Consider the following 26,344-nt stretch of genomic DNA (forward strand, 5'->3'; position numbering starts at 1 on the left):
AAAGCATCTGAAAGAGGTGTTTTAGCTTGCATGTCTGCTGGTATGGAAAATTCTGTCATCTGAGCACTTCCAGATTACAGCTGGAGGGGTTACCCTTTGGTAGTGTTGCTTAGCACAATCAAATACTTGGGTGTCTCTCCATCTGTAACCAGAAGCATCAGATGCGTTATGTTGAAGGCTCACAAAATGGGCTAAAGAGCTGTCTCTTCTCTAAGCTACTTTCTTGTCTTCGTTAAATCAAGTAGCTACAGAAAGATCTTGAGATGCGGTGGGTTGCTGGCAGACTCTGTCTGGACTGTACTATCAGCCTCAGTACTCCTCCAGGGAGTCTCTGAGCTGAACATGTTGTTGGACACGTTTTCTATCTGTCCTGTCTTTTTCTTCACAACTCATTTATGTATCACAGCTCACTGTGGTATATAGCAGTCCAAAATTAGACACTGAGAGAAACCAGGAGATTTGCTTCAAATATATTTTCTTTTTATTCTAAGCCTCCTCTATTGACACTTTAAATATTAGAAAGTCCACTAGATGTCCACTTGTAAAGAGCATACTGATCTCTCTAATGAAAACTGAAGCCAAGGATGAGTAATTTTTCTGCAGATCTCAATAATTTCTTTAACTATTCCTTCACTGTCATTTCATATCTTGATAAATGCTACAAATCCTTTCACTATTCATTTGTAAACTTGCAGTAAGTGACTTGACTTGTTTATTTTGTGCTTTTACATCCAATTTGTCAGAGCCTATACTACCTTCTCATTTCTCCATTTGAACATAAATGCCTATTTTTAACCTTTTTTTTTTTTAAATTTTTATTTTTTCTATTTTTGGAAATGAGGAGAGGAAGAGATCCTTACAGTGGCTTTGTTAGAATGTGCTTGGAAGTTGTGCTGTTTTCATGTAGTCTGCCAGTACTTTACCCAGTGAGTTGCACTTTAAAAAAACTTCACTATTGTATGTACTTAATCTTCTGAAATATTTGTAGAAGATGTTTTTCCTTATTTTCTCTTTATAAAGATGTTGCACGGGAGTACATTGTGGTCATTATTACAGAAGGGACTTTCTGTAGTTCTCTGATGACCCACACATAGTGTGCTGCTCCTTGAAACGGAATCTGGTCCTCTTGTGGTCTCTCAGGCCAGCTGCTCTGCTTAACTGTCATATGAGGCTTCCAAAAGTGTACACTGTGTGCACAGTGTCAATGTGCTGGAGTCTCCTGCTGTTGCTGTACTCTCTGCTTTCAAATGTTTAACATCCCCAGAGGTTTCACTACATGCCACAATTTGTGCTGGGCGGTTTACAGTTGTCTCTGTTTTACCTTTCCTATTTAGGCATGCAGGTTTGATTTCTAAAGGTTTATTTTGATAGCATCGAATCAAATATGATTTCTAATCTACACTATCAAATTTCAATTACCATACTCTGCCCTGCATTTTCTATCTCACACCTTGCTATGAGTGTCCAAAAATTACTTATTTTCACTAAGTCTGAAAGATGCTTGTTGTGCCTATGTTGGTGACTGATTTCTTGTACATGACTTAAATCCAGACATTCTGCTCCATGTGCCATTTTTTAAACATCTTAGCATTTTAGAGAAAATCCCATGGTTAGCTTGGAATATGTGTACAGGTTTTGTTATTTCGTACTTGAACTTTACAAACTTCCATCTGCTTCTCTCTCTAGGACATGCTATCTTTGACTTTCTCTAGGGGGCATATTATCCTGAACTTCGTGCCCTTCACCTGTCAGTTTTCTTCCAGCATTTAGCTTAAAACTTCTCCCAGAGTGTGGAGATCACATAAACGAATTTCCAGTACCACAAGAATCTAACATTCAAAGAGTGAGATGGGATTTATGATGCAAAGGGCGCTGTAGAGTCTTATTTTAGTATAAGGAAGGCTTGCTTCAGTTAATCAACCTGTTCCTTAATTGACTAAGCTGAAATAAATCTCTCTTAAATTAAAGCACATGCTTTTGGCAATGCTTAATTATATTAAATTGAATTTGGACCTGAAGTTATATAGGCAAAAGTTTGCCCTGGAAGTGAGCCTGAAGTTACACTGAAATTGAATCTGAAATTAGTTGGCATGTGGTAACTTTGACCTTTACCTCCACCTTCTAAGATGATATTGGAAGATAATGTGTAAAAAATGAAAATAGATCATTATGCTTGAACTAGAAAGGGCAGGAGAAAAAGGAATATTTCTAACTTTTTACTACCTAAAATGACTTTATTCTATGGAAAAATTTTGTGCTTATCACCAGGCCTTTGTTTTTGTTCATATATACAACTTGTTCTGTGAGAGTGTATTTCCTATCTTATTGAAATAAAGGGCATAATTCATGCTGTTTTCTGTGACAGTGCACTCGGTCACCACTTTTCTGTTACTCACTGGGTGTCACAGTTTTATGGTCAGTAAATGAAATCCCACTCATCTGAAATCTGTGTGTAAGTCTAAAAAATCTAAGCATGACTCCATGAATGCCATTTTTTTTCTTTTTTTTTTAATGGTCGATACATTAAGTGCATAATTGTATTTTGTCAAGTATTGGGTAAACAAAGATCAAGATTTAAGACTTCTTTACCACATTGTTTCAGCTGATTCACATAAATCCTTTTTTTGGCACTATTTCAGGATAAAGCAGGAATGGCATTTCATACTAGAGTGCCGGAAGAAAGGTATTCCTCAGTCAAAATATCTCAAGAAAGGCTTTGTAGATATCAATGAGAAGATCTTGGACACTTATGGAAAGACTCCTCAGCTCCAGAAGCGGCATGCTTTGTCAGATGAAGCAAATAAGGAAAAAAACAAGTTTATTTTTCAGCTTTCTGGCGAGCAGTGGACGGTAAATATAATGAAAAATATATTTCTGTTATAATAGAGTTTGGGTAGCTTAGCACTGTAACTTTCAATCCCTCAAAACTTTTTTTTTTTTGACCAATGAATATGACATTGACGCTTTTTCACAGTGTTGAAAGTGACAAAAACATTTCCTATCTTAAGCCCAACTAGTGGTTCCATTTTCAAGTGTGCTTATTTTAAATTCTCTACTGATGCATGTAATTTATCTCTCTCAAAAATTTTGGTGTAAGAAATCACATTGCAATAAAATATCTTTCTCTGAAACTCCCCAATCGATGGGAAGAGATGAAGATAATATTCAGCTTTGTTGGCTTGTTGATGTCTTCTACTACTCAGATATGTGTCTTTTTGCTCTAATGATGTGATAACATTTTTCTTTAGCGCTGTTCAAATCAAAACTAATATTTGTATCAATCCACAATGATCTTGCTCAAAAACCCACTTTTTACCTGCAGTTGTGTTTGGCGTGAAACAGCAATTTGGAAGTAAGCTTAGTGTGGTTTTGAAATTCCACAAAAGGTGGATTAGTCTGAAGCTTTCTAGAGTTGTTAAAGCTCTGACTGAAATATATTTTGAATATACACTCATTTATTAATGGGAAAATGAAATTAGAATTTTGACTTTTCTGTTGTTTATAATTTTGTAATATATTTTTGAGATTTTCATTACAAAAAAAGCAAGTTAAAAGATCAATCAATAAAATGGCTGAATTTTACTAAAACAATTATTTTGATTGACCTAAAACATAACTTTGTCCCAGATTTGATCTTTGATATGAAAAGATTTTTTTAAAATTATATAATTTATATGAATCATGCCACTCATTTTCCTTTTTACTTTTAGTCGCAACTGCTGCTTCTAAACCAAAGGCAGAATCAGACATGACACTCTTTCCCCCTGTTACTCTCTCACAAAAAAGTGCAATTAGGCGAAATGAATTTGCAGACCATAAAATCAAATGTTGGAAGATTAAGTGCTCAGGCTCTAGAAGTCAGAGCTGGGGTTACTCGCGCAGTTTTACAGGCACAATAACCAGCTTATTTGGCTGGACACTTACTGTTGGCAGCAGCAAACAGCACAGCCCTGGGAAGTGTCCACTTGGGAACCAGCTGCTGAATCCTCTATCTCACTTGCTTTTAGCTGATAGGTATTTCTATTATGTTTCTCCTTTCCTTTCATCAATGAAGCAGTAATATATCCTCTAGACAGTTGACAGCTATATCTGAGTAGGTTGCCAGTATGTCTTACAGATTTCATTTTCAGAACTGGGCTTGCCTCTGGGCTATAACAGTTCTCTTTCTGGAAGCTGTGAAGTTAAGTCTCACTGAGGAGTAATCCCCACCATAAGGATTTTTCAAGATCAAAGCAAGGGGCTTTACCACATCCTTCCTGTAGATCTCAATGTAAGGGCTCTTATTGGAAACTTCAGCAGCAATTGATCTGAGTCCACAAATCAACTAAAAGTGTTATTTGCAATGTTGTAGTCAATTAGAATGGTAGCTTGTGTTTGGCACCAGACTTTCTAGAAGGAAAAAATATGTTACAAAGATGCTGTTGTGTCATGCTTCATATTCATACAGTATAACAGTGTATCTGGCCCACTAATTCTTTGTCATTGAGCACAAGGTTAAAAATGGGTTTTGTAGAACACTCCATCATATACTGGGATAGTTTGAACAATTATTTTGAAAAATCACCTAGACAGTGCTCTTTTGAAAATCATCTTGGATCTCCTTTTGAGAACCTTTGTAAGGGAGAAAAAGAGAACAGATCACAAGTTTTGAATTCTGACAGGAATTCTTTCCTTCAGGACCTCTGTGCCACATTTTTCCCACCTTTCCAATGTCACTGAAATGATAACATATTTTCATTCGGTGGAGACCCATTGTTCCTTGTACTTGTAAAGTAATTATTTTAATATATCTCAGGAAAGATAAAGCTCATACAATTAATATTTGGTTACACAAATAGGCACAGAGTAGGGCCTGATTTTACAGGATATGAATTCTAAGGAACTGTGTTCTGTTTATGCAGATCCATAATTCCCTGTGGATCATTAACTCTTACTGGTTATCATTCACTTTTAAGCCAGTTATTTTGAGAAATACAGTTTGAACTTCTAGACATCTCAAGTCACAATGTTTTTTTTTAACACCATAGTCACACTATGGAAATCTTCTGAACTATGACTCTTTAAGTAGGATTAGTGTCAAGCCTTTTTGCTTGTAGAACATATTCCTCTGAATTTGAAAGTCCTCCTGTAACTTGGGCACTGATTTGGCTATACCTGACGAGGGTGGTTAGCTGTGGCCAGTGGTTGATAACTGCACTGATGAGATAGTTCTAACTTGTGTACCAGAGCTCCACCTGGAAGAGGCTACGTGATAACATCCTTAAAGTTCAATAGTCCTTGCCTCCTCTTTTGCACACCAAGAAAATATGACTCAAATGTCTGCATCCCTGTGTGGTGCAATTCTACCATCTAGGAACAGCAGAGAATTAATATTTGTATTTAGGAAAGAAAAGGTCTTATAATAACAGATGGGTTAGTCTCATAATCTGATGTTGTGAATTAAACTAGACAGGTCTTTTTCCTTCCCCTTCCCTAGCAGAATTCAGTTCTACTACCCTAGCAGCAGCCTCTTAAGTCCTCTGGTGTTTGTGAAACCCTTGGGACTTGACAACACAAGAATGGTGTACTTTTCCACAAGCAATTTGAGGTTCCCAATGTATGTTTCAGAAAAAACTTTGTCTTTATCTGAGAATTTTCCAGGCAATCCCAGCATGAAAAGCAGCTGTATAAGGACTTTGGACTCTCGAATTGTGTGTTTGAATCAGTTGCCTAGGAGAGAATGATTAAGAGTTGATGAAACACTTAATTGAGATCCTTTGTACATGTAAACATGTATCTACTGAATTAAATTAGTTCTTCAGAGAAACAGCACTGTTATTAGAGCAGAACGAAAATTGTGGCAAAATAATGCCATGAATATTCATATGAATTTTTCAATGAATTCACTTTAACTCTGCTTTTCCCCTGTGAGTGTTTACTTTCTACTCCTGACTAATGAAGGTTTATTCTCTAGTGCATCAGTGAATTTTAAATGATTTTCAGAAAATATTCAGGAAAAACAAATTTTGAATTTGTGATATCATTATTGGCAAAGGAAAAGTGGTGTTCAATCAAGTACAGAGAAGGACTGTTCTGGGTTGTGCTGCTTTATCTAAGCAGAGGATCTGTATGCATACATACTCCAAATTAATGTCAAATATGCACAACAAGTAAATGAATGATTAATGGTAAAATCTTTTACTCATAGATCATTATCCTCTTGCATAGAATTTCTTCACAGAAAAAGGCAGAAAACTAATTACTATATTCGCATTTATTCCCCCAGTTTTATCATCTAACATGCTGTGTATTTTCACAGAGAACAGAGAATTTCCATTTGTTATTCTGATTAGTGACAATGAGTTATTTATTTGCCTCAAAGGATCAAGTAGAATTGCTGCATTGAATGGACAGAGAAAGCCTCTTTTGTGCTTATTTAACTTACAGAGATAGTTTTTCCAAAAAAAGAGTATAAAATTCCTGACCCAGTCAGGTAATACTGGTGGCACTGAGACATACTAGCTTGGGAGCTAGCTCCAAACTTTCTCAAAGATGAGTGAAGTTTAGATCGAAGGTTTTGGTTTGGCCCATGACAGATAAAACTACGGAGCTGGAAAAGGAATTGGAACTTAGACCTTTGGTCACAGTTCTAGTTCAGACCCATGTCTGGCAGGTAAATTCTGTCCTAATTAGAAATACTACAATCAAAAATGGTTGTAGGTTTGCTATTTATTTCCTTTTGCTACCGCCCCCGCCAAAAAAAAAAAAAACAAAACAAATGAAAATGCAGTATTGTTTTGCTGTTAAAGGCAAAAGACTGGCTATCCTCCAAGTGTCAGTCTTCATAGAACAATTTATCAGCACACTGCCAGCTTTAGCATGGCAGCAGAAGATTACAAAAGAACACAAGGGAATCAAAGAGTAAAGCAAATGTAAAGCTTGTGCAAATTTCAGTTTCCGTTGCTATCTACTTCGTAAAGGAAGTAAAATATCACATCAATTCATGTTTCAGCAACACAAATAAAATGTATTGTAACACGGAGAATGCTAAAACCCACACATTATAGCAAAATTTTCGAATTGTATATATAATTGTAAGATAAAAAAGAAATCATCTCAAGAAAGAAAAGTAAGTCAAGACAATCAGCAGAACAATGAAATCTACTTTTAGTCTTTTGAAATCATGTCTGAATTTATTTCAATTGCAGCATAAGAATATCTTGGTACCTTAAACTACCCTTAATACACAAGTATTTCTGGTTTTAATATTTTGTCTTAATTTTTCTAAAATTATGAAGGTATTTGATCTTCAGCTGAGAGAGTGATTTTTGTGCTGCACTGTTTTCAGTGTGTCAAGGAGAATTTTGTGGGATATGCCCTTTAGTCTGGAAGAACAGCAAGGCTGTTGGCTTCACAGGGACAAGTGTCCCCCTTTGCTCCCTGCTCTGTCTGCCAGGAAGGAGCTGGAAATGGTCTGTTGTGACAATAAGATGTAAAAAACCAGTAAGTCAGTAGAAAGACAGACTTGGACTATGGAGAAATAGAGTGGCAAATGGTATCTGTTACCCAGACATCTTTTTTCTCTCCATCATGACTATTCTGTGTGTGCTTTCTACGTGAATCAGGGTTCTTTCCTACAGGTGCATCTATGACACCTCAGTTGAATGTTGGTCCCATACGGCATTTTCTGTTCTGTACAAGTGGGAAGGACAATACTAACTGAATTTGCAGTTGGTATTCTTTTATTTTGCTGCATAAAAATGTGCAACACTGAAGGTGGAGGAATGGTAGCCCACTATAGAAAGCCGGAGAGATTTCTCATTACCAGCCCTGAGGCATTTCAAGCATTTCATTTTTTAACTGCCATAAACTGACAAATATAGAAGATGGATCACAATGCAATATACACCTAGGAGGAAAATGAAGCAAGACATGAAACTATCGATATCAACTATGGTAGGGCAGGTAGCAAGGCAGAACTACTATATAGGCTGAGAATCTGCACCTGTAAATTCAAAAAGAATTGAAATTACAGGCACCAACCAAACAAAGAACAGCTGATGATCAACAGTCCAGTATATCTTTAATTACAATTAGATGCTTCAATTCAGCTAAGAGTTGAGTAGCACTATTCCTTGTTCAGAAGGTCAGAATTAATAAAAAACAAAGTGTATAACTCTTGTTAATGTCATGGGGGATCTGTGAAATCTAGAAGGAAAAAAAATAGTGTGCAATGCCCACTCTATAAAAACCAGTAATTCCTACTGTGTTGTATTCTTCAGGCACAGGAAAAAAAAATGAAGGTTATAAAGGAAACAAAGGCTGGAACTCTTACATCTCTTTTTTTTTTTTTTTTTTTTTTTTAATGGAGCAAAGTTAGTGATAACACATAATCCAGATTATTTATTCCAGATGTTACGAATGCACAGTGGTATGAAACTCAGGACAGACTGGTAAATATGTGCTGCTTTAGAAAGTGGAGTTTAAATGATCTGACTTTCAGCTTTATGAATTGGTTTCTGTCTGTTCCAAATTCAAGGAATTTGATGACAGAATTGAAACAAAGATGTGTACATGTGAACTGCATACTAATTAACTAATGCAATTTTGTAAGAATTAAAGGCTTTAAAACTTTCAGTAACTGTTACACATTGGAGATTTTGGACAAACAGAATAGTCTGAAAATGACTCAGAAGCAAATTTATTTGCTCGGTATTTGGAACAATACTAGAGTTCCTAGAGAAAAAGATTCTGCATTACTAAAGTAAGAACTAATTGCAACTGTGGAATGATTTAAAAATTGAGTATCTTTATTCTTCCTAATGAAATTTAGCAATTCTTTTTTTAAAACATAGTTGAAATAACTTAGGAAGTTAAGTCACTTATTAAAAAAAAAAAGTTAAAATGGTGATGTGTGTGTATCCTATCTGAAATGTTTCTGTTCTTTGAACTGTGTTCCATCTTAACAAACACATTTTGAAACACTGGCAAGGATTAAGAATGTAGTCACACTCTTTTTTTTTTTTTTTTCAAACCCTGTTTAGATATTCTCCATACTCACTCTTCTGTTCTGTGTTGCTTTTTACATCTTGATGTGTGAATTAAAGCACTGAAACGTGTTTTTTTTAAAAAAAATCCACCAGCTGGAAAAAGGAGATAATATGGGAGACACCAAACAGGTTGAGTGCTTCAGATAGGTTTCAGTTTTAGAGCAAAAAGATTGCATTAGCAGTTAAAAAATAAATATGTGGTGACAGACAGCTGCAGTGCTCTTCAAAAGCAAACAACTCCTATGAGAGTTTGCCAAACTGCTCCTGTACATCAAGATAATTAAGCCAAAGTGTTGAAGTCTGGCTGTTGAATTCCCCCCTCTCCCCGCCCTGTTTTTAGAAACACGTTAGAACAAAATTCTAACTTGATGCTTTCTACTTACCTGTTCTTATCTCATTTACAGGAATTCCCAGATTCTCTGAAAGAACAGACCTATCTGAAAGAATGGCAAGTGTCCAATACATTGATACAAACCATTCCAGCCTATATTGCATTATTTCAAGATCTGAGAGTACTGGAGCTGTCAAAAAATCAAATCAGTCATCTCCCAGTGGAAATTGGTAAGTTGGTTCAAGATACTCAGCTATTTACACACCATTTAACTAAATCGCAGGAAAATGAGCATCCATGGATATTGTTATTCATTTACTGATAATTTTCCTCTCACTTGTTTGCAGTGAACAGTCCCCTCTAAATTTTTACAGGTCTCTGGCTGTAATGATACTTGTAAAATTTTGTGCAATACCACGTGTGTAGTATGGCTCAAACATGGGAAAAAACTGACCCATTTTGTTATCTAACTGTAAGATAGATATTGCTTGTATTCATGTAGATGAAGAGTTCTTCTGCAGAGCAAGTGGTGTTTTATGTTTCTTACTGGTTAAGAAAAACAGAAGTATTACAGAATTGTAAACCTCAAACAAGATGAATTTAAATGTAATATTGTGGTAAAAAGAAATAAAAAATATAATGTTGCATAAAATCCATCTTTTGAATATTATAATGAGTACACTAATGATCCCCATTTAATAAAGTGGTATAACCAACATGAAATCAGGCTTTTTAGAGAAACAAATCCTTAATGCGTATAGACTTTGGTGTTTGGTATTTTAAGCTACATGACAACAAGAATTTCAGTGTCTGACTCCTTGTGGTTTTTGACCTTACAATATAAAAAGCCTGTTTGAAAGATTGTAATGGTTTGAGCAGGGTTTACTGCCCTTACAAGGAACAGAGTTGCTGTAACGGGTGGTATCTTTCAGAACTGAAAAAACTGGGTCCACTACGAGGCCTCTGTATTTGAGTCCATGCACAAAAGCATACTAACACTTCAGTCTTTGTTTTTAAATAGAGTAGTCCTAAGCTTTCCCCATGACTGGTATTCCTTATGTACACTAAGAGCTAAGAACCTTCAAAAAAAGAAAAAGACTAAAACCTCCATCTCTGTAGTTATAACTTAAACTAAGAGAAACAGGGAGAGACCACCAAAACACAGAAATCAGTGCTAGACTTTTCTACTATTTTCTCTTTTTCTACTCTGTTAGTAGAGGAACATCAATGCTTTTGATTTACTTACTAACATTCTATTTTACACAGATAATTTCCACTGATAGAGATATATTTTATAATTTCAAATTGTCAGCTAAATAGACTAACAATTCATAAATATGATGCAAGCAGAAGACAATGGACATAAAGAGTGCTGTTTCGTCAGCACTTTGACTGTGGAATTCAGATGGGTCAATGAGTTCAGTGGATGAACACCTTCTATCAGGTGGTGTGGACAAAAAAGGGAAAGAACATAGTTCCCATCCAGAGGCTACCCTAAACCATTAAACATAAGGTAATAAGGTATGACTGCTTAACATCTGAGGCAGGTAAAGGCTAAGAAAGCTTTTTGCATTGTTCTTGTAATATTATGCATCGTTAATGAAAATGATCCCCAATAAAAAATGATTATGAATGCTAATAAATTCTGTTTTCAGAATAAAGGCATAAAATTAGATTATTCAAGCATAACCAATTTTCTTTAGAGGGTAATACAGAGGACATATCAGAGCTTTCTTGGGAAACAAGGAAGACAATTTCAAATGCTTCTAGTAGCAACCACTGTTATTTCAATTGTGTTTAAATGATGTGATTTCTGCCCATCAGTAGTTTTCACGTTATTCCCATTTATTCACTTTCCCTCCAATATACTCATCCCTCTGTCTTATATCCAAGATGCTGCTTTCTTCCTTTCAGTGTTTTTGTTGCTGCTTTTTTATGTAAGTGTTCGATGGAAAGCCCAGTGAATATTAGAAAACTGTACCTTAGGTCCTGGCTCAGACACAGTGCTAACAGCACTCACCATCCTCCTCTTAACAGGGACCTCTTGTTCAGAATTTTTTTTTTTTCAAGATGCATTAAATGACACTGGGCATGACTGTACTAAACACTCATCTGGAGAAACCTGGATTTAATTCTTCCCTGCTGAGACACTGCATAACCAAATTAACAAATTTGGTTAGGCATAGATGCTGTTTATACAACAATTCTACATCACAGAAGTGATTCTAGCCTATCCAGACAAAGACACAGATTCACTGATGGAATTTAAAAAGAAATGATATAAAGAAGCCACTCCAGGATGTGCAGCTGAACTGTTCAGCCCTTTTGTTTTGGTCAAAACTGCTTAATGATTTTCAGTCTTACTGAATGTCCTGTGTTGATAGTCTACCTGCTAGTAATGCAGTGGACCTGCACTTGTTGTTATGGCATAAATTACAGAGAAGTTTTTAGCTCAGTTTGTATATGCTCTCTTTGTTGACATGTAAGGTGGTATGCTTGCAAATGGCTAGGCTCTTATTTAATGTACTATATATACATAGACACTAATATGTGTTGGAAATGTTCATTATTTTAATAAGACATTACTATGAAAGGTCTTGGATATTTTGAAGTATTTGAGTGCTGCTTCAAAATGAAACCTTTCATGCTTTAGTCATCTAGCTACTAAATAATCACAGGGCAAATAATCCATGTGGATTTGGTTTGGGAGCTCTATCGAAGGAAGGAGCGATCTGAAGATAAGGTCTCTGGAAAGGTTAAGTGCTGAGGTATTCATCATTTTGTGTTCTGTTTACAAAACAGCAGCAAGTAGGTAAATATCACAGCTAAAACATACTTCAGGGTAATGACAGATGGTTGAAGTTGGCAGTGACACGCATGCAGTTGAGTCTTTAATCTTCAGATGGAATTGAAGCCAAGTTTAGACCAACAAATCATCCAGCATAAGATAAACTGCTTAGCCATGTTTGGACTGCTGTTGGTTCTCAGAAGAGGGCAATAAAGGTGTGAGAACAGGAGAGAATATTTTTGGTGAAAAAAAGTATTGCTACAGTAGCCGCCTCCGGACTAAAATACTTGCAGGAACTGAAGTTCATGTTCCTGTTTTGCCTGATTTAGAAGGGAATGCTCTACTCCAAATCAGAGAGAAGACAGATATGAATCCATTGTCAGGTATTTCAAATCACACTCTTTGCTATAATCACTTATGCACGTGAACAGATCGAAGTTATTTCAGAAGACAGATGAGAATACTTTTGATTTTATTCTTTTTGTGGAGTATCCAATAATTTTATGGGAAACAACGAAACAAAAATGGAGAAAACTGAAAAATGGAGTTGCTGTCTGTCTCAAAATCGTCAGATTTGGTTTTCCTGGGAGTTACAGAAAAAAATCATGATCAGGCCTGTAGATAAGGGATTTTGACAATGGCTTCTGAGTGAGTTTGCAGCCCTGTCTCTGACTGCCTGTCTGCAGTGCATCTCTGACTGCATGTATGCAGTGCAGCTGCTGTATATCAGTTAGTGCTAGGACACTAGTAATTGGTATAATTGAAAATATCCAGTAGAACAGATCCCTGTATTCACCTAGGAAGTAGTGAAATGCATTTTTGTGTGATCCCAAAGCTTTTGTGCTTGAATGGGATCGTAAGGCTACATCAGGATTTTCTGTTTTACAATTTATTCATGAAACACATCAAAGGCCTGTTAATAAAGTTTTTGTACCTCTTGATGTTCTCTCACATTTTTGATATGCCAAGTGTTTAAGAGGAAAAATAACTGTGTTTTTGAGACATAGTTTAATAAGAAATCACAAGGATTTTTTGTCTTCTAACCTCACAGTATAAAATTTCATTTGTGCATACCATTAATCTAATTTCCTAGAACTCAGAGGGGAAAACTAAAAGTAATACAGTTTTAAATGACCTCTTGATACATAAAATAGCTTTTTCTATTAATAAGATTCCCAGTGTGCTGATGTGTGGGTTTCCAAGAAGAAGAGACATATTCTCAGTTTAAATGTGGTCTAGTTCTGAGGAGTTGCAGACTCATCTCTTACCCTTGCCTTTTATTAAGTATATTCTCCATTTGAAGGGGAAGTATTAAATATCTCTGTTGCAAGTTGACTGTTTTTAGGAAGATTCCAGTTTCTTTAAGGTTAGCTGCCCAAATGGTGGCTTGCTTGTATTGGGACAGCTGGTAGGCTTCTCAAAATTTAACCCTTGGTTAATGCATCACAAAAGTACAAAACTGTAATTATTATTGGACCAACTAGAGAGGAAATAATATTTTTTATGCTTTTGCTCAAGCTATCAAAATGGGAATATTGTACTAAAATGTAATACAAACATACTGCTTTAACAAATTTCAACATTATTGGATCTTGCAAAGGCCTGTACTTTATTAAGCTGAATTTCTTAAAGGATTTTAAACAGTGCCACTGCGTACTGAGCTCAGACTGTAAACACTGTTATGGAAATTACTCATTATATAAATTATTTTTGCCTAAAGATTCATATCTATTGACTTGGTCATATTGCTTTATGTAACTACCCTGTTTCGCCCAAAATAAGACTGGGTCTTACATTAATTTTTGCTTCAAAACTTATTATTTTTTTACAGTATAGCTGTCTGGACACTATTTAAATTGACTTTTAAAATGAACTGTAACTAGGGCTTATTTTTGGAGTAGGGCTTATATTTTGAGCAACCTCAAAAATCCTGAAAAAACATGCTAGGGCTTATTTTCCGGGTAGGTCTTATTTTTGGGGAAACAGGGTACATTATATGTAACAATGCTAGAACCTGCTCCTACACAGAGCACACTGGTATTAGCAAACTGTGGTTTATTTCTCAGCCTTAAGTTGGGTCATGGTGGGAATGTTGGAGGCTATGCACACCATTCTGGTTATGATGGAAAAGTTTTATACAAGAGGAAGCTTTTTCAGTTTCCAAGGGATAAAAATGTATTGTTGTACCATTCTCAAACAGTTTACTCCATGTTTATTTCTGATGCTTAGAAAGTGTTTTCCAGGCTGGAGACTGAGCTTATACTCTACTTTGCCCTTGGGAGATACATCCTCTTTCAGGGATCCTCAGGGAGATTAGAGTTCATGTTTCAGTTTATCCACCCACATGAAAAAAGGAAGTAAGATAGTTTTCTATAGATTTTCTGATCTACCAAAATATCATTAGTTCATTGCATTTTTCTTTTCATTAATTTCATTCTCAGTCCTTTCAGTAGACTCTTACCTTACTTTTTTTTCCTCTTAGGTATCTCTCTCTACCATTCAGCCCACAAGAAGTTCTTCACGTTTTTCTAGCTCTATTTTGCCACATGAATGCTTTTTCCTTTTTTTTTTAATTTTTAAATTTTATTTATTTATTTATTTATTTTTTAATTGCATATGTAAAGGTTGGCTAAAGAATGAAATTTTACCAGCTCAGGATCAATCTGTTACTATACTACAGCTTCTTTTGCCCTATGGGCAAAGAAGGTTTTTCAACCCTGTTATGCAGAAGAAGTTCAGTAAGTCTTCATCTTTGTTCTGCTTGGATGCTTTGACGGAAAAAAAAAGAAAAAAGTGCTCACTGTTACCTGTAAGCTTGAACTTAATTATCTCCTTTCAGATAAATCGAAGTCAATGTCAATCAATCAGCAGAGATGATTGAAAAAAAGAGATTATTTGTCATGGCCCATAGGAAGCTGCTATCAGATCATTGCAGATCAATGCAAAATTTGCTTTGCGTTTAACTCCAGTTTATACAAGTGGATATGCATTTGCATTGAATGGTATCCTTAGATAATAAAGGCTTTCTGTAACATTATCTGTATTTTGTCTTTGACACCTTGTTAGAAGCACTAATGTCGTTTTGTCCAAATAGTGAACTTGAATTTGCCCTCATAAATTATAGAGTTCAATTACTGGTTTTACTTTTTAAAATAATTAATTAAAAATTTAAACTGGGAATAAATGCTATCTTAGGCAACAACTATGGCATTGCAGCTCCCACTTAAAAATAAAATATTCTTAGTTGTGAAACTGCCAGGGAAGCCATGGATTTCATGACTACTTTTACTGCCTCTCTGTGGAAAACACAGAGATGTTAGTTGTTTAACTCCCTAATTTGCATGTTTTATAGAACTGAAAATTCACTGCCATTAAACATAGTTAACAACAGTGTTGTAACAGCACCAATTTTACTATTACTGCTTTTAATTGAGAAGCTGTGCTTGAATATTATTTGAAAGTGTAGGTGGCAGGTGTGGTGGTCAAATCCTACTCTAGTTTTGTGCAACTGTGAAGGGGGTGTCACCTCCTCTGTCCCCTCCTAAGGCTGCCTCAATGGCTGTATTACATGCTTATTAAACCTAGTGGTGGTTGGGCACCACAACTAAGAGAGCAGAGACCTTCTGCACTCAGAAGGTATAAATAAGACCCTAAATACAGATTACAGGGTAGTTAAAGTAGTTCAAACTGTCTCACCATCCTCCTCACACCCCCAGGCTCCAGTTGTTATTGCAATAAAATCCAAATGTAATTTAGGGAGTCATTGCTCCCCAGTTTTGCACTCGTGTGAAGATACTTAGATTTGAGAATCTTGAATTGCCATGAATGTTGTCATATTTGCACTCTTTCTCCGACAAAAATAGCATAGCAACCTTGTTTAACAGGTCTAGGTGAAAAGGAAGGTGACAGTCTTACTTCTTCCATCTGAGAAAGGAAAAGATCTCGGTCTGTAACCTGGATTACCGCTCAGGTAACTCATATAACCTAATTCTATCCTTGTATAGATTGTTGCTTGTAAGAACTTTAAACAGTCTCTTAGAAGAAGGAGTAATTAGAAGCATGGAAGTGAATGGAAAGTGGTTTGAAATCCAAAATTTATAAAGGAAAAACGAGTTGTGCCCAACTAATTTGGTTTCTGTCTTTCTTTTGCAAAGATGACTGAGCTCAAAGTAGTAGATCTTGTCTATCTGGTATCCTGTAAAATATTTGATACACTGAACTATGGAAAATTAATGTTTGTAACTAGGGAAATTGATGGAACAACTGTGAAAATGAACAAAGGACTTGCTAAAGCAGAGGAAACAAGGCACTCATTTGGAAAGAGAAATTATCCATCAGGAGGAAGATCACTTGTGGAGTTTCTCAAGGATCAGTGCTGAGTTTATTTTTCAACTGTTTTGAGGAACTGGGCTACTGAAATTTTCTACTGACAAAGTCTGGGTGTTCAAGATCATGTATGTAACTTGTGCATCAAGGCATGAGCTCATTAAAGGCAAATAATTGAAGAAATGAAATTCCTAATCTAAGAGTCATAGAAGAACAATCTAGTATGATGCGTACATAGAGTTGTAGTCACCCAGATTCAAGAAAAGTTATTTCAGATGGGAACAGATGCTAAAGAAATCTATTAGGACCAATGGAGGAGGGGATTTTTTATTTCTTTAGTGGAGAATAGAACAATCAGCTTATTCAGGCTAGTAAAATAAATTCTGATATGTCTGCTACCTATGAAAACATCAGAAAAGTAAAAAACAGGGAAAGAGAAGAGCTATTTAAAAATAAAATTGGCAAAATATGAATAAATTCAGATTATCAGACCAAAGACCATTCAAAATCATGAAAAGGATGAACTCTGTAACTTTGTTTTTCCATGAGAGCAGTGGATGTTAAAAGACAAACCACAGGATGGAATGCGATAAATCAAAAAATGAGATTATGTGAAGTGGTGGTGGAAGGGTTTTATGCAGGAGCTCTTGGTAAGTCCTATGTGTGTCTTGTGGACCTAGAAGGAGGGTTAATGCTTGACTGCTGCTCAGCTGTCAGCTGTCATAAATTGATCCACTGGAGAGCCCAGAGGCAAAAAGGCAGCCGTTACGGAGAATTGCAAGAGATTGCTCCCCAAAGGCAGATCTTGGTGAACTGTATCTCACATATCTGTGTTGTCCTGAGTTTGTTACCAAAATTAATTTATAAGACTAATGGCTTTTTCCAGTAATTTTCATAATCTTAACCACAGTAATTGCTAGCAATTGACTCCAGATTCTGTAGTGCATTTCTGTCAGATGAGATATTATGTATTGCAAGAAAAAATGTGATACATCTTCTACTTACTTGTTTTCTCATATCAGAAAGCTGGGACAAACCATATTGTAAACATTGACCTACATGTTAGAAACTGTGAGAGGAGAAAAAGCTTGAAAAGCCATGGTTTCAGAAGGCAGGAAAGTCAGAAGGGGAAGGTGTGCTTGTCTATGCCACTCTGCCCAGAAATTCAGAAAGTCTACTAAAGATTTGTGACTTTTTTTTTTTTTTTTTTCTTTTGATAAGCAATTCTGCTCCATGTCTCCCAGTTATGCACTGGAGATGCATCATCTGACCAGAGTTAGACAAGAGCATGACTAGGATGTTGTTGACACTAGATGCCTTGTGTATGTTAGTTCTTCAACTACTAATGGAACTGAGAGGTAGAAATTTCAGTGACTGAACAGTTAGCAAATACTTCTGTTGTGGGTTAACACTCATAGGCAGCTAAGCCTCACACAGCTTGCCCAGCCCCCCACAGCTACTTATTCAATCTCACACAGCAGGGTGGAGACAGAATTGGAAGGGCAGAGAAAGCTCATGCATCAGGATGAAGACAGTTTTATAAGTGAAGAAAAACAAGCAAGCAAGAAAAAAACAAACAAGTGATGCAAAAGCAATCATGCATCACCAGCTGACCAATGCCCAGCCAGTCCCTGAGCAATACCCACCTTGGAAAACTTCCCACATTTCTCCCCTGCCTCCAGCTTTTAATCTTGAATATGACGTTACATGCTATAGTATATTCCTTTGGTCAATTTGGGGCCAATTTCTTGGCCCTGTCCCCTCCCTGTCTCTTGTCCACCCCTATCTAACTCATTCGGACAGCAGAGTAAGAGAGAAGGCCTTCAAGTTGAACAAATGCTGCTCAGCAACGGTGAAAACACTGGTGTGCGATCACCCCTGTTTGGTCACAAATCCAAAACGTAGCACCATCCGGAGTGCTACGAAGAAAATTAACTCCATTCCAGACAGACTCAGTACAGTAAGCCATTGTTAAATGAAAAGACAAAATATTCCAGTGCTAATGAATAAGTAGTTCCTTTTTCATTCCAAGAGGATTTGCTCTCCTTCACTGAGAGATTAATTGGATGAGGAATTAATTTGTCCTTCTCTGATTCTCTATTTCATTTTAAGGCATTTCCACTACAGTCATTATTTTGTTGCACTGAAGTGTTAAGTTGATGTTTGTGCTACTTAGAATGTGATGTAATACCTTCCATTGTCTATATTGTGATATTAAACCTGGTAAGGGCAACAAAGATGATTTAGGGAGTGGAGCATCATCTTTTTGAGGAAAGGCTGAGGGAACTGGGTCTCTTTAGTTTGGAGAAGAGGAGACTGAGAGGTGGCCTTATTAATGTTTATAAATATATAAAGGGTGAGTGCCACGAGGATGGAGCCAGGCTCTTCTCAGTGGCAAACAATGATAGGACAAGGGGTAATGGGATCAAGCTGGAACACAAGAGGTTCCACTTAAATTTGAGAAAAAACTTCTTCTCAGTGAGGGTGACAGAGCACTGGAACAGGCTGCCCAGGGAGGTTGTGGAGTCTCCTTCCCTGGAGACATTCAAAACCCGCCTGGACATGTTCCTGTGCGATCTTACCTAGGCATTCCTGCTCCAGCAGGGGGATTGGACTAGATGATCTTTTGAGGTCCCTTCCAATCCCAAACATACTGTGATACTGTGAGGCTTCATCATAGGTAGGCTAAGCTCTGATTACTTTTATGGGCTTAAAAGTCTGGAAGCAAGTATTTCACACATTAACACCATCAAGTTGCTTCCATTACTCTCTTGCACCAGCCCCAAAGACCCTTGTTGGATAGTAGTGTACTGCCAAAACATTGCCTGTTTTAGTCTTACAGAAAATTTTGCTTCTGCTATTTTAACTAAAACAGTACTTCACAGTGACTAAGAAAGACAAGGTTACTATCCTAAAAGGATACCATCTCGATTTCTGTTTCTGATAGAGCTAAAACTGTGAGGAAGCTGACAGGAAGTTTCTATATTTTTCTCTGTTGCAACCTGCAGAGATTAAAATAAGGGAGTTTTTGCCATATACAGCTTGTCTGCCACCTGTGAGAAAGATTTGGGTGGTCCAGCCACCATTTGAAGACAATATTGTGTCCAAGGGAGACTCTGCAGTTTATGTAAAATGCTGTGTGATTTGGTGGCTGCTAGTATCGGTCATCAAACTGCCTTTGACTCTGACAAAATCAGTTTCTAAGGGAGAAAACAGGGGCCTTTCAGTTCTCTATGTTGTTTCTCTGTCCTTTTCTGTGGAAGCACTATCTGGCCTCTGGTAAGGATTTCCACAGCTTGCAAATGGTGACCAGCTCCAAAACAACTTTTGCTTTGAAGAGGGTTTAACTAAGTGTTAGTTCCTTAAGGATAAGCTCAATATTATGGCGCTGTTTTGAGCACTTGAGACATACTCTAGAGAGATTCTCTGCAGTGTCATTCAAATAACATGAAAGACCAGATTATTTTTAAAAAAATCATTATAAATAGAATAGAATAGAATAGAATAGAATAGAATAGAATAGAATAGAATAGAATAGAATAGAATAGAATAGAATAGAATAGAATAGAATTAATCTCTCGTATGTCTTGGTTCGCCAATATATAGTCTCCTTTGAGAACCTGTTGACACAAGATGCTGTTCTCTCTCGATTTCCAACTGCTGTATTGAATTTTCTTGCTACTGCTTTTCCTTGTGAATGCTGTACTCTGTCACTGGTTAGAGGGGAATATTGCAGGAATATCACTGATTAGAGGGAAATGTTGCAAATTATGGCGAGCGGTACAGCTGATACACTTGAGAGAAGGGATGCCACCCATGGGGACCTTGACAGGCTTGAGGAATGGGCCCATGTGAACCTTGGGAAAGTCAACAAGGCCAAATGCAAGGTCCTGCACCTGGGCTGGGGCAATCCCCAGTATCAACACAAACTGGACGATGAAAGGGTTGAGAGTAGCCTCGTAGGGAAGGACTCGGGGATACTGATGGATGACAAATTGGATATGAACTAGCAACATGCACTTGCATCCCAGAAAGCCAGCCATATTCTTGGTTGTATCAAAAGGAAGGTGGGCAGCAGGTCAAGGAAGAAGTTCTCCCCTTACACTCCATGTTCGTGAGACTCCATGTGGAGTACTGCGTCCACCTCTGCCATCCCCAGTATAAGAAAGACATGGACATGTTGTAACAGGTCATGAGAAGGGCCATATAAATGATCAGAGGGATGGAAAACTTTCCTATGAAGAAAGGCTGAGAGAGTTTGGGTTGTTCATCCTGGAGAAGAGAAGTCTCCAGGGAGACCTTATTGCAGCCTTTCAATATATAAAGCAGACTTATGAGAAAGATGGAGGAAGACATTTTACCGGGGCCTATAGTGACAGGGGACAATGGTTTTAAACTGAAAGAGGGTAGATTTAGATTGGACAGAAGGATCAAATTTTTTATCATGAGGGTGGTGAGACACTGGAACAGGTTTACTAGAGAAGCTGGGGATGTGTCGTCACTGGAAGCGTTCCAAGTCAAGTTCAACAGGACTTTGGACTAGATGATCTTTGAAGGTCCCTTCCAACTGAAACCGTTTTGTGATTCTGTGATTCTGTGATTCTGTGATCATTTATGTAATACAACAGCATGGCTGTCCGTAGAATATTTTCATTTTGTTATGGATGTATGTGAAGGTCCCTTTGGTATTAATAACACTATTTAATACATTCAAATAGTGCCATTTGATACATTCAAATTCCTCACTTCCTTCCCCTTGGACTATGTCACAGTATATTTGATTTTTTCAGTATAATATATTTTACATTTTAATGATGTTTCTAAATCTGTTTTTACAGAAGATTACATAATGCTATAAATTGAATAAACAGAAAGTACAATGTGGAGAAATGTAGCCTAGAATTTATAAGTGCCTTAAAATAAAGCCAACAGGGATGATAAATTGCAATAAAGAAAACAAATGCATATGTCCATTATCTTTTATAATTAAAGGTATGCAATGCTGGATACCAATGACAGAATTCCTGATGCAATAAGTTTAGTAGGACCGATTGTTCTCTATGTACAGCTTTTTTAAAAAATACTAAAATGTTTTTCAGTTAGCAGGCAAATTTTCTGAAGTGGCCAAACCAAAAGCCAAGTTCTGTAATTTCAACTGAGGTCAATAAGTATCTCATTCCTGGGAGAATCAAGATCATTGCAAGTCTTTCCTGCCCCCTTTCAAACTCTTGCCAAAACCATTGCTGATGAAGGGAAGTCCATATGAGTGCAGCACAGCGCTATTGCCCCCTCAGTGTTAGAGACAACTTCAGAAAATATTTTTAATCTCTTATTCATCATCACATTAAGGAGTTTTTTCTTGCCAAACTGAGTATGCCTTTTATTTTTACTTTCTCCTTTTCCCCCCTTTTTTCCTTTTTTTTTTTTTTTTTTTTTTATGTGCTGATTTTAATTATCTTTCCCTCACAGGCTGCTTAAAAAACCTCAAAGTGCTCAATGTGAGTTTCAATAATTTGAAGTCAGTCCCTCCAGAATTGGGTGATTGTGAGAATCTGGAAAAACTGGATTTGTCTGGAAATATGGAAATAACAGAGCTCCCATTTGAAGTAAGATAACAAACTATGTTTCTTCCACCTATTTTACTTGGCTTACAAGGTATTTCATCACAATCTTAAAATCTTTTTTTAACAAATTAAATCACGTTTTTTAGCAATAATATAGTAATATCATTGAAAATGCCTTAGTGGAAGGTAAATGGGACCAAGCTTCTTTGTTTTGGTTTTCAAGTGACTAAATTTTGCTTGTATTTATTCTGATACATGAATGAGGACATAATCTCAAAGAGGATTTGGCCAGTGGTGATAAGGAGAAGGCTGCGAATAGTTATTTTCTGTAAAAGTGAAGTGCATCTTGACAGTCAAATTCAAATACTAACCCTCACTTGTTCTGAGTGTCTGTTTTCCTTTAAAAAAAAGTATGGAGAGTTCTATAAACAACATTGCATGTTGCTATGAGCACATATATCTGTCTGAAAGGGATATTACATGTGAGGCATGGTATGAATATATAATAAAGACTGAGAAAAGGACTCCCAGGCATGCACCAACATTGTTTCTTTTGTTGGGTGCATAACTGCTTTCTGCCACAGCTGCTCTGAGACATGTTCGCGAAGAAACGAAACTGTTGTCTGGTCCCTGGCCACAGTTTCAGATGTCATCTGTATTTCTCAGGTTCTTAATATCCTGTTTCCTGGAAGACGAATTGGGGGTAGCTTCAGGGAGAAGTGTCAGGATCTTCTTTACAGATTCCTACTTCTTCTCTAAACATTTCTTACTGGTTATTTACAACTTGAGATCTGGTTTGACCATGCTTATATTCTGTTCTGAGGAAATACAAACTGTAATTAAGTTTCACTTCTGAATTTACACTATAAGGTAGTCTACCTGAAAAGAATTGTTAAACAATGATATGAAGAAAACAGAAACAAAGGTGAATATTAGCTTCACATCATAAGTGGACACTGTATAGAAATGCTAACAAGAGCAGAAACAGTGCAGTTCTCCTTTGTCCTTTCTCTCCTCCTCCTTCAGGTAACAGGGGACAAACCAGAAAAAATTCAGCTGGTAAAAAGGAACTGTAATGGAATCAGAAAAGCATATATTGAACAGGCAAAGGAATTAAATATAAGCATCTAGGAAAAGTGAGACTATCCAAATCAGTGGACTAGAAGGGTGAACTTAGCTCAAATCATTGGTGTGCTAAAATCAATGAATATTTTCCCAGAGAGTAGGCCACTGGTTCACTCACAACCCACAGAAAAAATTTGGAGCTGTGCAAATGACTTTATATAATACCAAAAAATGGAAGCAGCATCATGTGAGAGTGGTCTAAAAGGTCAAGAAGAAAAATATTGGCAGTGTCTGTTGTGTTTCCTTGTTTGTTTGGAGGCCAGTATTTTAAGTTACACTTGCAGTGACCTGAGAGGTAGGCTACACAATCTCTTCTGATTTAGTTTATAAAATTAGTTTCTCAGAATCAACATTTTAAGGGCAGCTTTGGAAGTTGAATATACAATTCATATAGGAACACACAATTAAAGGAACACTTTTGTAAAACGATTAAAAATGCTGCAAAAATGAGCAAGTACATGCCAGCTCTGATTTGGTAGGTGAATTGGTTGCTTTTACAACATTAGGAAAAAAGGAGAAAACTAGGCAACTGATACACAAAATAAGGTAGAGAGTTGCTAAAAACTTTTCTTGTTTATCATCTTCTAGGAAGTTCAAGTTTTGACTTTAAAATCCTTAAAAGTTTTTTTTTTTTTCTGGGAAGGTTAAAGAAATGCATGAGAGCATCATCAGTATTCTCCAGTGTAAAACTTACTCAAAAGAAATAAAGGCAAACTTCAGCCCAGCAGAAATTATCAGAGTCTAATTTTACCTGGTTTTCTACATAGAATAATGGCCAGAGAGACACTGATAACATATATGAAAATGGATTCAAAGAGATTGATAACACGTCTGTAGTTCAGTCAAAAATTTTTTGACAGGCCCATAAAGTTTTATGAGATCATCAGAACTCTGAGACTGAATTACATTTTCAGTAATCAGTCTCCCTGTTCCCTTTCTATCCATTTTCTTTATGACAAGTGCAAAAAGTAGCGCAGTCTTGAAGCTTTAGTTTATTTGGTTATTTAGTTATTTACTTTCTTAGGAAAAGAGTTCAGGTTTTTGTTTGTTTGTGTTTTTTGTTTGTTTGTTTGTTTTTTAATAGACACAAAATATTACATGATGAGCTAATTTAAGGGGAGAAATCTCAATGAGATAGGTCTTATAATGCATGACTGTAGTTGCTACCCAGAAGTGGTAGAGAGTGGCAATAAATTATTACACAAAACCCTACAGTGTCACCAAATACCTATTTCGAATTGAAGTTCCTAATTTGTGAAGAGAGGTACCACATAAGTGTACAAATTTTTTGTTGACATATCAGTTGTTTCTGTGCCTGAATTTGTCAGTCAGACACATAAGAAATTCACAGACTGTTGTGATGTCTGTTAAGTCTGTTAACTTGTTTTGTAAACAGGGAAACTTCAAGAAAGACAAGATGCAAAGCATCTTCATCTTGTACTACTTTTCAGGTAAACTGCAGTTGTTAAGGAGGTTTCTAGCATGTATGCTGACTATACTTCTTGCCTTTCTAATCTACCAATTTCATTTTTCAATGCAGCTATTTTAAAATGAGGCATACTATGACTGAGATGATCTAGCACAACTGAAATCTTGTGAACCTTAATTCTTTGCTAGTAGATTCAATGTCTATTAGTGACATATCCATCTTTTTTCAGTGTGTGGAGAAAAAAACCACCCCAAACTAGTGCATTCTGCTTGGCCTAATACAACTTGTTTTATGGAGTGGCTGTATCAGCCTACGAGGAACATGTATGTCTAGTACCTGGAATCTTATCAGTATTTCTATTTGGGTGTTCTTTGGAGCCATGTCCTGAGTAACATGCCTCGTACCATAGGATCAGGAGGCAAGAACATTGCTCACTTGTCAGTTCATTTCTTGTAGTAAGCTCTTGTCATGTTTTCAAGGGCCACCTCCAGCACTCTGTAAGTTGTCTCACTGAATCTTAAAATTAGGTAATCTGAGGCTTCACAAAAAAACCTGAAGGTGTATGCTCTCATCTTCTGCTTTCTGAAAGCTTAGGATTTCATACCTTTCTGCACCATGCCTAAAGAGGAACAAGCTGGTTCAATGTCTACATTTCAGGTACTGTTGGATCTTGAACATTTTTAGATTTTAAAAAGTTCCATTTAATTTCAATATTACATTAGTATTAATTGCAAAGTAAGTTCTTTGGCAGAAAATGCTTACGGATCTGCAGTTGAATTAAAATCTGTCACTTTTGTAAGATAAGAATACACTTCTCTGGACAAGAGTGAAAGTATAAATTGAAATAAAATGTTAATGTTAGAAAAGGCAACCTACATGGCATTACATTTATGCAGTCAGTTTGTAACAGATAACTTCCAGACCTCAGTGACCAGATGCAACAGGGGAAGGTGCACTACGAAGTTTAGGGCACAATCTTCCCTGAGATAACTCATAGCCGATAAGACTCCTCTGTGAAGGTCAATTTTTTCATCTAGCTAAGATGCTTGGGAGAGGCATACCCTGTATGTTATCGAGTCTCTCTACTAGTACAGCGGGATTATACTGGGTATCATACTCTGTAGCTGCAGAGAGAAGTGAATCAATGGATGGATTTGTTTTTAAATTTCTTATAACTTCTGTGGGTGAATTGAAGAATTACTACGATACTAGTATTTTAACTGTTTGATGGAGGTCCTATTTCTATTTTCATACATATTATGTAACTAACGTGTCTTTTTTAGGAATAAAAATGTTATCATATGTAAAATGTTTTCTGATATAGGTTAGCAGAAAAACTGACCTCATTTTGAAGGGTACTTCATTCAGTTATTTACTGAATCCCCAATTAAAGTTTCCTGTGTATGGCAGAATATCAGTTTTGTGCTGATATTTCAAAGAGACAGCTTTGTTGTGTTGAAGGCCCAATTCTTCTTCCATACTATAACATTCTGCTAATAACGCTGCATCAGCCAAGAGTATCCATAGATATGACCTGAAGGAACTTTAATGAGAAAAGAGGGAAGATAAAGATAATTCTCTTCATCTGTACCATCTGGTGTGGCATATACTGTCAGTCACAGGAAAGGCAAGTCACTCCACACTACCAGCAGCAAGACACAAATGCTTACAGATAGATGTCCTGACATGGAAAATAAATTTGAAATTTATTCTGCTTTCTATAGTGTTCAATACCACATCTGAGTAATCTCA

The 26,344-nt window shown here is 36.5% G+C and overlaps 1 protein-coding gene across 2 annotated transcripts in view; it reads left to right on the plus strand.

The window, feature by feature from the left end:
- The window catches only part of LRRC2 (leucine rich repeat containing 2), a 72,447-nt gene that overhangs the window by 17,807 nt on the left and 28,296 nt on the right, over positions 1-26,344 (plus strand). For both annotated transcript variants that reach the window (XM_065860946.2, XM_065860947.2), the window contains 3 exons: positions 2,640-2,850; positions 9,434-9,590; positions 21,944-22,080. In XM_065860946.2, the coding sequence (XP_065717018.1) occupies positions 2,640-2,850; positions 9,434-9,590; positions 21,944-22,080 (505 nt within the window). The remainder of the gene's footprint in view (positions 1-2,639; positions 2,851-9,433; positions 9,591-21,943; positions 22,081-26,344) is intronic.

The sequence above is a fragment of the Patagioenas fasciata genome, chromosome Z, assembly GCF_037038585.1.
Source record: "Patagioenas fasciata isolate bPatFas1 chromosome Z, bPatFas1.hap1, whole genome shotgun sequence".
Classification (NCBI taxonomy): Eukaryota; Metazoa; Chordata; class Aves; order Columbiformes; family Columbidae; genus Patagioenas; species Patagioenas fasciata.